The sequence below is a fragment of the Callionymus lyra genome, chromosome 1 (assembly GCF_982586985.1).
Source record: "Callionymus lyra chromosome 1, fCalLyr1.hap1.1, whole genome shotgun sequence".
In the NCBI taxonomy this organism is placed as follows: Eukaryota; Metazoa; Chordata; class Actinopteri; order Syngnathiformes; family Callionymidae; genus Callionymus; species Callionymus lyra.
In genome coordinates, this window is record NC_141818.1 from 48712774 (window position 1) to 48724471 (window position 11698).

Genomic DNA, 11698 nt, shown 5'->3' on the forward strand with positions numbered 1-11698 from the left:
CACTGTGATGCTCGCGGATAAAGTCGTGTTTTTAGCTGTGAAATCGCCTCGTCGAAACCGATTGTGTTTGAAGTACAAACAGAGATGTTTTGTCATCAGGCACCATCATGAAACCGACACAATCCGAGGAGCAGGAATGTGAAGATGCAGGTTCGACGTAGACGTGCCAGAGCTATCGTTGACCACATCTGAGGAACTTGGATAGTGTGATGGAAACTAATTATCAAAATCATCTTTCTGTTTAGCACATGTGGAAGAAACTGCAACCGCGATAACTTGAATATAGAAATACAGAAGTTAAGGTAGATATGCCTCAATCTGAGGCGCCTTCATCTGACTCCCCTCAACTTGAAGGAGCAGCGGTTCTACTCCGAGCCTCTCCCGGATGATGGTGCTTATCACCCTTATCTCTAAGAGTCAAGACAGACTGGAGGGATCAAAGGTGAGGGTAGAGATGTAGATCCACCGGTATACCCAGAGCCTTTTGTCTTAACTCTCCACATCCACCTGTCCATCTCAAGCTCCATGTTCCCTTCACTCATGAACAAAACCTCCAGAAACTCTGGGGCAGGATCGCATCCGCAACCCGGAGAGGATTTGGAAGCCAGTGCTAGGAAAGTTCAATTTCCATGTGAACTAGTTCAGAGTTCAGTTTACCAATTTTACAATAAACTAGTTCAGTTCATAGTTCATAATTCAAAAAGGTCAAAAGTTCAAGCGCTAAGAATGAACTATTTGATAATTATTTTTCTCTATACGTCACTACGAGCTTTTCTTTTTTATTATTGCCAAAGCTTATATACAAAAAAAAGGGAACAAAGGCGCCAACGAGGACGGCTGCCTCTCCTGTAGCTCCGCAGCAATAATCTATAACTTTCTGTTTTTATTAATAGTTTTTAGTATAATTTTTTAAATGGATACTTTTGAACATGGAGAGAATCGTCTTGTTTACTCAAGAGAGGATCTACTGTCGCTGAAGTCAATGGCACGGGCTGGAGATCGCAACGAGATCCCGATTGAACTTCAGCGCCGGTATCGTGGCTGCAGAGCAGGCAAGAGGCTAAAGGCTAAGCTAATGGACAATCGGAGACGTCACAGACCATCGATCCCAACGATCACGATGAGGAACGTCAATTCATTGAGAAATAAGATGGACGAGCTGTCTGCCCTCAACAACCAGCGGATCTACAGAGAGAGCAGCTTGTTGATCTTCACGGAGACGTGGCTCACTCAGCTGACTCCGGACTCACTCGTGGATCTGCCTGGTTTCAGCTCCGTCAGAGCGGACAGAGACACACACGCTTGTTGGAAGCGCAGAGGAGGAGGTCTGATCATGTACGTGAATAAACGCTGGTGTAGCCCGGGACACATTACTGTGAAGAAAGTCTTGTGTTGTCAAGATTTAGAACTGTTGGCTGTCAGCATGCGTCCGTATTATCTACCGTGTGAGTTCAGTCACGTGATCGCGCTGTGTGTTTAAATTCCTCCGAGCGCTGCAGGAGTGAGAGGAACCACTTGCAGCTCAAAGACCAAGGAGCTGGTCTTGGACTTCGGGAGGTCCAGGACAAAGCCACGTCCATTGTCCATCAGAGGCGACGAGGTGGAGATAGTTGACAACTATAAGTAACTCGGTGTCTGGCTGGACAGTAAACTGGTCCTGCAACACAGACCATGTGTATAAGGAAGTTCAGAGTAGACTGTACTTTCTGTGGAGGCTTTGATCATTGAACATCTGCAGGAAGATCCTCTGCTTGTTCTACCAGTCTGTGGTGGCCAGTGTTCTATGCTGTGGTGTGTTGGGGTGGAAATGTGTCCAAGAGGAGTGTCAACAGGTTGGACAGGTTGATCAGGAGGGCTGGTTCTGTGGTTGAAGCTGGACTCACTGGTGACAGTTGCTGAGAGGAGATCACTGAACAAACTACTGTCCATCATGGATGATGACAGTCATCCTCTGAACACTGTCATCAGTGAGCAGAGGAGCAGATGAAGCACGAAGGCTCAAGGACTCATTCATTCCTCGGGCTATTAGATTGTAAAATTCTGAGTTTGGGGGCAGAAGCGAAAGTATATTGACATTCTATTCTATGTGAATCTTTGTATCCTTTGTCTTTGTTATTTTTCTTTGATCTATGTTCTTTGTCTTTATCTTTAGACTAAGATTGTATCATCTTGTTCTTTCTTTTTATTTCTCTTTGTTCTTGTTCTTATTTTTATTTTTATGAATAATCGTCTGTATTGCTGTGTCTAATTGGAAAAACAATTCAATAAAGTTCTACCTTACCTTACCTAATACTGACCTAACCATAAACGATTAGATCTTCTTTAACATTAGAAATATGCAGCAAATTCAACATGTATTGTCAGTTTTGTAAAACAACACAGGAACTGTCTGTGTTGTTATGGAACACAGTACATAATGTAGTCAATTAAATAAAGATGCATTAAATAAGATGAGTAAAATACAAAAAAGTAAGCAGATAAAAATTCATGTACCAGATCATCTCATTTTCAAACTCTAAGAACCAGTATAACATCGATGGAACATTTGTGTGTATTCAGTGACAACAGCAGTGATGCGTTCATGGTCCTGACTTGCAGATTTTATTTTTAAAAGTCTGTGGGCAAGTCTGCATGAGATTTGGTGTTTTATCCCGCGATACATTAAGATGTGTTAACAGTGTTGGTTTAGACGAGTTTCTTCATAGGTGAGGGTAGAGACATGGATCCACTGATATACCTAGTTGTTACGAGAGCGTTGAACACATTCGTAACCACAAGTGTGTGAAGGTCAGTGGTACAGAAAAGGTTGTACAAGGTGATAAAACATGAGTTCACATCTGGTGAAATGTGCCTGCGATGTTCATTTGTGTTCACACAGTTCATTTTATTGTTATCATGTAACAATATTGTCGAGTTCTCGTGTGTCGGAACCTGAAATTCCAGCTACTCTGCAGATTCCCAGCCTAGGTTGAAGGTGGGATGACATCCGAGACTGTTGATACCAAAAACAAATGTGAGGTTTAAAAGTGAGTCGGAGACAGAGACGCTGTCATTTGCAGGACCTCCTGAATCCACGCCATCATGGCCGAGCCGAGCTTCCCGTTGCCTCCGGACTCCTTCTGCCCTCTCTGTGGGGACACCTTGAGAGATCCGGTCACTATTCCATGCGGAGATGTTTACTGCCTGGAATGTATCAAAATCTACTGGGATCAATTTGACCACATCGGGGTTTACCGTTGCCCACAATGCCGCGCAACTTTCACACCCCGTCCCGTGCTGAGACGGAACCCGCCGGACGTCCACAACGACCCGCGGCACCATCTCCCCGAGCTGACGCCGTTCCCCTACATGCACCAAGAATCCTTCTGCGACTTCTGCGTGGGCCGTCGCAGCAAAGCCGTCAAGTCGTGCCTGGTGTGCCTGGCCTACTACTGCGAGACGCACGTCAAGCCGCACTACGAGTCCTCCACCTTCAAGAGGCACAAGCTGGTGGACGAGACGGGTCACCTGGACAGGAAGATCTGTCCTCAGCACGAGAAAGGCCTGGAGTTGTTCTGTCGCTCCGACCAGATGTGCATATGCGTGTTGTGTACAGTTCGAGAGCATCGCAGCCACAACATCACCTCAGCGGAAGAGGAACGTAACGAAAAGCAAGTAAGAACTTTTAGTTTCTACCCAAAGAATGTTCATCGTCATCTTCCTCCCACATTTCAGAAGATGGCAACATTTGTTGTTTTACACACCTTGATGACAGTGCTTTGTCAAATTATATACAACTTAAAAAACGTTTCATAATTTATGAATTATAGTTATTTTAATTCTTTATCAGTTTTCTACGATGGCTAGAAAGTGCAAATCTCTTGAAACTATTTGTTTTAAGACGTTTACAGGACTTTTATAAAAAGGTGAACTCTGAATCAAATACAAATACATTTAAAAAAAAAACAAATTATTTTAAAAGTTGGCAGAATTATTAAATTAAAAAATATGAACTTTACTTTAAACGTTCTCTGTAATAAGTTTAGAAAATACATGGTTTTAATAAACCCTTAAATAATCCAATAAATAAATAAAACAATCATTTTCAGTTCTAAAATAAGACAAATTTGTAAGAACAAAAAACAAAAAAGGAAAGAAAGAATTGACAAGTTAAAAACCTATAAAGAAAAATGTCTATAATCTTTTATATTCATTTGTTTTTAGAGCATGTTCATTTGTCTGACTCTTCCCAGCCACGTAGATTCTCTTATTCACCATTACAACTACTCTATTTTTTATCTTGTTTGGATGTGACACACGACCCAAGTGCACAAGTCATTTCATTTTAAATTGAGAGTAAAATGTATTTACTTGTATTTTAAACAAAAAAGGTATTTGCATTGAAAGGTTGAGCAGAAACAAAATGACCTGAAATGAAACAGCAACACAACGGCAACATAAGGCAGAGGTGAGAAACTAGATAAGAGATGAGGGAAGTAGATAAATGGACAGAACAGAAATCATCCTCCAAAATAAAAACAGGAAGTGAAAAGAACCTGATAAAAAATAACTAGAACAACGATAAACTGTGACTAACATTGTATACAATAGTTTATCAAAAACGGAAGGCTTCGCATGATTCAGAAATAATGTTAATAAATGTAAATAAAAAAATGAATTTAATGTGTATTTACTTTTAACAGTTTGATTCATGGTTCAATATTTATTTTTCTAAATCATTCCCTTTTTCTCAACCTCAACTGTTGAAAAAACACCATTAAACCTTCTTTTTGTGTCGTCAGTAACTGAGGTTATCTTGTGTCCTCTGTCAGAAAGTGTTGGTTGTCACTCAGTCTGAAGTCCAGCACATCATTCAAGAGAGGATGAAGGAGCTGCAGGAACTTCGGCACAATGTGGATGTTCTCAAGGTTATTGCTCTTTTTCTTTTCTCTCCGATCTGATATCACAAGCCTTTGTCTTCGGAATGAAAGTGATTCTTTGATCTTCCAGAGTAATGCCCAGCGGGCACAAGCCGAGTGCGACAAAACCTTCCATGAGATGCTGCAGGCGGTGGAGCGCTGGAAGGCTGAAATGAATCAGATGATAATGGCCAACATGCAGGCCGCCATGTCACAAGCTGAGGGTTACGTGGAGCGCTTGGAGCAGGAGATCCAGGAGCTGCAGCGCAGGGACACGGAGCTGCGGCAGATCCTGGAGACGGAGGACAACATCCACTTCCTGCAGGTGGAGTTTGTCCCATAAACTAGATAAGATGGATAGATAGATTGATAGATAGATAGGCTGTTGCTCCTAAGCTTTGGAACGATCTTCCTCTCTCTTTGCGCTTGATGATCTACTGACTCCTTTAAGAAACATTTGTGTTTGATGATCTACTGACTCCTTCAAGAAACATCTGTGTTTGATGATCTACTGACTCCTTCAAGAAACATCTGTGTTTGATGATCTACTGACTCCTTCAAGAAACATCTGTGTTTGATGATCTACTGACTCCTTCAAAAAACATCTGTGTTTGATGATCTACTGACTCCTTCAAGAAACATCTGTGTTTGATGATCTACTGACTCCTTCAAGAAACATCTGTGTTTGATGATCTACTGACTCCTTTAAGAAACATCTGTGTTTGATGATCTACTGACTCCTTCAAAAAACATCTGTGTTTGATGATCTACTGACTCCTTCAAGAAACATCTGTGTTTGATGATCTACTGACTCCTTCAAGAAACATCTGTGTTTGATGATCTACTGTTTGATGATCTACTGACTCCTTCAAGAAACATCTGTGTTTGATGATCTACTGACTCCTTCAAGAAACATCTGTGTTTGATGATCTACTGACTCCTTCAAGAAACATCTGTGTTTGATGATCTACTGACTCCTTCAAGAAACATCTCTGTGTTTGATGATCTACTGACTCCTTCAAGAAACATCTGTGTTCGATGATCTACTGACTCCTTCAAGAAACATCTGTGTTTGATGATCTACTGACTCCTTCAAGAAACATCTGTGTTTGATGATCTACTGACTCCTTCAAGAAACATCTGTGTTTGATGATCTACTGACTCCTTCAAGAAACATCTGTGTTTGATGATCTACTGACTCCTTCAAGAAACATCTGTGTTTGATGATCTACTGACTCCTTCAAGAAACATCTGTGTTTGATGATCTACTGACTCCTTTAAGAAACATCTGTGTTTGATGATCTACTGACTCCTTCAAGAAACATCTGTGTTTGATGATCTACTGACTCCTTTAAGAAACATCTGTGTTTGATGATCTACTGACTCCTTCAAGAAACATCTGTGTTTGATGATCTACTGACTCCTTTAAGAAACATCTGTGTTTGATGATCTACTGACTCCTTCAAGAAACATCTGTGTTTGATGATCTACTGACTCCTTCAAGAAACATCTGTATTTGATGATCTACTGACTCCTTCAAGAAACATATGTGTTTGATGATCTACTGACTCCTTCAAGAAACATCTGTGTTTGATGATCTACTGACTCCTTTAAGAAACATCTGTGTTTGATGATCTACTGACTCCTTCAAAAAACATCTGTGTTTGATGATCTACTGACTCCTTCAAGAAACATCTGTGTTTGATGATCTACTGACTCCTTCAAGAAACATCTGTGTTTGACGATCTACTGACTCCTTCAAGAAACATCTGTGTTTGATGATCTACTGACTCCTTCAAGAAACATCTGTGTTTGATGATCTACTGACTCCTTCAAGAAACATCTGTGTTTGATGATCTACTGACTCCTTCAAGAAACATCTGTGTTTGATGATCTACTGACTCCTTCAAGAAACATCTGTGTTTGATGATCTACTGACTCCTTTAAGAAACATCTGTGTTTGATGATCTACTGACTCCTTCAAAAAACATCTGTGTTTGATGATCTACTGACTCCTTAAAGAAACATCTGTATTTGATGATCTACTGACTCCTTCAAGAAACATCTGTGTTTGATGATCTACTGACTCCTTCAAGAAACATCTTAAGATGTTTTTGTTTGTTCAGGCTTTTCCTTGATTTTCTGGAACTCCTGTGTTGTTCTCAGTATTATCTTGACCTTTAAAGTATATACTTTATTGAATAGTGTTTTGATTGTTTAAGCGCTTTGTGACCCTGGTCTGGAAAAGCGCTATATAAATACAAATGACTTACTTACTTACTTACTTACTTTATTAATCCCTCTGGAGATGATTCTGGAAATTGGGTTTCAAGTTCAGTACAGCAAGTTTTGAAAAAACAAGAACAAAGTTCAAACAAAAGAACGAAGCGGTAGGGATGACCAAGTGCAAGTATAAAGAACACGGATTCAAAGGAGAAAAGATACAACGATTGACATTGAATAACATCATCCTTTCTCTCCGCTAGAAACCAAACCCCAAACTCAGAGTTATTGATTCTAATAGCACGAGGAACGAATGAGTCCCTAAGTCTATTAATGTTGCATAATGGGAGGAGCATGCATGCTTCGTCTGCTTCTCTGTTCACTAATGGTGATGGCTGTCATCATCCATGATGGACAGTAGTTTGTCCAGTGATCTCATCTCTGCAACTGTCACCAGTGAGTCCAGCTTCAGTCACAGAGCTCCTGATCAATCCGTCCAACTAGAGAAGAACTAGGGACGTTCATTCAAATTTAAAGGACTACATTCTTTTCTAGTGTAAATATGGATCTTCTTTTGTTTCATCCCACAGAATTTTCCCGACCTGTGCGTCCCTCCTGAGGCCATGGTGCCCAAAGTGCTCATCAATCCTCAGTTCTCCTTCAGTGAGATGAGCAAAACTGCAACAGATATGAAGGAACATCTGGACGACATCTGCAGCAAAGAGCAGAGCAAGATCTCCAAAACAGGTTTGAATAAATCATCTTGCCAGGAAGTTTAAGCCTGGTTTGAATGATGACTTTGAATCGTCCCCTTTTCATCTCCACAGTTAGTGAAACTCCGATCTATATCCTGCTTCCAAGAAATGGAGACAAGCGGGTTAAAGGTAATAGTAAATATTTGAAAAGCCGTGCGTGTGATGTCACAACAAGTCAGCAGAGTTCATTTGCATGTCCTCACTGTAAATAAATGAAACATTTTCCTGTCTTCTATAGCACCTGCTCGGAAGGATTTTCAGGAGCCAAAGAAGAGGAGCGACTTCTTGAGATGTAGGTAGAAGAATATGATTGAACGTCTAGACCTCCCAACAGTGAATCCTTTCTGTTCAGAGTATATCCAGGAAATACACTTCCGAAGCTGTGCATCATGAATCTGATAACTTTTCCTCGTAACTCCAACTCTGTGATGTGTCTGATACTGGGGAGAGTTTTGTTCATCAGAACAAACTTAACACTCCGTCCAAGTTCTGGACATATGGTGTATGTCTGGTCTTCTTCTGGTCCTTGGCCACCTCGTTTCTCCACTCCAGTCGTAATGTTAGAGTGAGGTATGGGTTAAGATTAGGATTAAATTTAGGGCTGAGAATTTAGGGTTAGGTTTGGGATTAGGAGGTTAGGGTTAGGCTTGTTTTAGGGCTAGGGTTGAGGCTTGGTTAGGGTTTGGATTAAAGTAAGGTTTGGCTTAGTGTTAGGACTTAAGTAAGGGTTAGGTTTAGGGTTAACGTAAGTGTAAGGGTTAGTGTTAAGGTAAGGGTTAGGTTAAGATCAGGGAAACGTTAGGTCAGGGTAGTATTTATATATATTTGTAGTAAAGAGTTACAGATTGACAATGTGTTGTTTCTTTTCTCTCTCTTTCCTCAGATGCCTTTAAAATGTCATTTGATCCAAACACGGCCTACAAAGAACTCGTCATCTTAAACGGGAACCAGAAAGTGACCCGTAAGAAAACAGGGCAGTTTTACCCAGATCACCTAGAGCGCTTTGACGGCTTCGCCCAAGTTCTGTGCAAAGAACCAATGAGCGGTTTTAGGTTCTACTGGGAGGCGGAGTGGAGTGGTGAGTTCTCTGTGGGCGTGGCCTACAGGAGCATCAGTCGCAAAGGGAAGAACTCCAGCAGTCTACTTGGCTACAACGACAAGTCTTGGAGTCTCCTCTGTTCAGATTCAGGCTACTCGGCCTGGCACAACAAGGTTGACCGCGACCTCAATGTTTCTCCCAGAGCGTCACGCATCGGGGTGTACCTGGACTACGCCGGCAACACTCTCTCCTTTTACTCTGTTTCAGAGACCATGGAGCTCATTCATATGTTCAAAGCTCAGTTCAGTGAGCCGTTGTTTGCAGGATTTGGAGTCGGATCGTCAGTCACGCTCTGTCCGATCAAGACACAGGGAAGGCCGTACTGACATTGAACTACAAGCTTTTTTTGGAACTTCTCTTAAGTATCAAGTATCTTCACAATCCTAAAAGAATATCAATATAAATTATCTGCATGTGTGGTATGAACTCAGCTTTGTTCCTTAGACACCTCTAGCATATCACAGGTGAGGGTAGACACTTAGACCGGCCAGTATACCAAGAGCTTTGCCTTTTGTGCATAGAAAAGGAATTCTACCTTATTCCATAAGAGGACCTTAAACTCAGGTCTTTCCTCACATGAGAAGTAAGTCTTTTCCAGGCTGCTTTCATAGGGCAGCAGAAGAAGAATACGAGTGTGACTCAATGAACTTGACACGGTTCATAATTGACTTAAAACATCTGTGCCCATGTTTTCCTAGATTTACTGGGTTTGAATCCAGGTAATCAAATGTTGCTTTTGATAACTATGTTATGTTGTGATAACTGGCTCTTGTTTCAGATTCAAAGATTTACAGTAATAAAAACTGTTTCTTCTGTATATTAAAGCTGAATTTGTGTTATGATTCTTCTTAAATAGAAAAGAAAATAAAAAAAATATCCTTTAAGCTCTTTTTGCGCTTCAATAGATAAAGAAATATTTTTTGTTAATCAAATGAATCATGGCTCAGTGCTTAGTCAAAGGAGGATTTGTTTTTTTCCTGTCCTGGCATTATTTAAAGGGGGGATAAAGGATTAATTTCTTATTTGAGTCACCAGGAGAGGCATCAGAAGAAAGTATTCACGTGAGTTTTCGAACTGATTTGTACTTAGATCAGTAAATCATCAATCTTTCTCAAATTTATTTTCTTTCAAAAATAGCTTTTGTTTTAATGACAAAAGTAAACTTATAAATAACCTTAATTTCTAATCTCTTTCATTAGACGACTGGATAATATGCAATAAAATATTTAATGTTCACGAAATGTATTTTCTTTCTGTAGGTAAAATGAATGCAACAAACGCTTCAGAGACATCCTGGAACGAACCGGCCATGTTGCTCGGCTTCAGTCTCACTTCCATCAGTTTGTTCGTTGGTGTTCCTCTCAACAGCTTCACGTTGTGGCAGGTCTTTGTAAATGTCAGAGAGTCCTTCAACTCCAAGGTCTTTTTCGCGAATGTAATCGTGGCTGATTTGTTGTTTTCTTTGGCCGGTATTTTCTATTACGTTTTCTTTCTGGCCTCTTCATTTACCTGGTTTTACCCATACATGTTCTCATCTGGACTTATATACACAGCTCGTCCAATCTTCCAATGCTGCATCTGCGTGGACTTTTACGTCGGTGTCGTCCATCCTGTGATGTTTCTTCGATTCCAACCGCGGAGGTTCAGACTGGCCTGCAGCTTCTTCGTCTGGATGATCAGTTTAGCCTCCTGCATCTATAATTTACTGACATTATCAGACCGGAAATGTCTTATGTTCTATTTCATTGAAAACGTTCTCCTGCTCAGCACAACGCTCTTTTGTTGCCTCTCGGTTCTTCGGGCTCTGAACTCTCCAGGACCAGGAGAGAACTCGGCAGAAAGAAGGAAGAGCAACAGCGTGAAGAAGAAAGCCTTCAAAATCATTTTAGCCATCATGATCTCAATGAGCATTAATTTTTCTCTGTACGTCAGCGTCATTCCTCTACTGTTCACGCTGCCTCCGGGGGAGTTCATAACCACGCAAACTGTTTGCTTTTCTATTGGTGCACTAACCGGATATGTACAACCACTCATTTACCTTCACAAGTGTGGGAAGTTGCCGTTCTGTAAATGTCTGGAATAGATTTCTACAAAATGTAGACATCATCGATTACTGTCGTGAGATTTTTGTTTCAGATTTGTACAAAACAAAATTGTATTTTGAAATGTTATGTTATATAATATATGTTATTTGTTTTATGTTATATAAGATTTGGTTGCTGGAAGATGATCAGGAAAATAAATAAAACACATTCAATGAAAGGATGTGTCCAAACATTCATATAATTCAATTCAATTTTGTATTTATATTTATTATAGACATATACATTAACTGGGTTTGAATTCAGGCATATGTTGCTTCATATGCCTCCTTATTGCTTTATACTCAATATCTCACTCTTAATTAGAAAAGAAAATAATTATTTTGTCTCATAAAAGATAAAATTGTAGTTTAAAAAATATTCTTATAAGTTATTTTGAACAGTAATAGTCTGATTAAAGGCTTTTGAGAAAATTCAACGTGTTTTTACTTTGATCTTCAAACACGAGTCAAACACCTCCTTTTATTCCTCATTTTGTTTAGTGGTAAAGAAAACAAATCTGAGTCGAGCATTCGGATCGTATTTAAAGTTTTACATGATTAAAGGTGACACTTCAAAACTGTTTTCTTGTTTGACCTGTTGTTGCATGAATAAAATGTATATTCTTAAAATCCACGTCTC

At 40.1% G+C, this 11698-nt stretch overlaps 1 protein-coding gene across 1 annotated transcript; it reads left to right on the top strand.

The window, feature by feature from the left end:
• The first annotated feature begins 3065 nt into the window (after positions 1-3065).
• Positions 3066-11238, top strand: ftr84 (finTRIM family, member 84). Its single transcript, XM_087811104.1, has 7 exons — positions 3066-3654; positions 4812-4907; positions 4990-5223; positions 7712-7868; positions 7949-8005; positions 8115-8168; positions 8760-11238. Exons 1-7 carry the CDS (start codon positions 3082-3084, stop codon positions 9299-9301), a joined length of 1713 nt encoding a protein of 570 aa, XP_087667230.1. The 5' UTR covers positions 3066-3081; the 3' UTR covers positions 9302-11238.
• The last annotated feature ends 460 nt before the right edge of the window (positions 11239-11698 follow it).

Coding starts and splice junctions, on each gene's coding strand:
- ftr84 (XM_087811104.1), top strand. CDS start 3,082: ATGGCCGAGCCGAGCTTCCCGTTGCCTCCGGACTCCTTCTGCCCTCTC. Junction 8,006..8,114: donor TGGAGACAAGCGGGTTAAAG/GTAATAGTAAAT, acceptor TGTCTTCTATAG/CACCTGCTCGGAAGGATTTT. Junction 8,169..8,759: donor GAGGAGCGACTTCTTGAGAT/GTAGGTAGAAGA, acceptor CTCTTTCCTCAG/ATGCCTTTAAAATGTCATTT.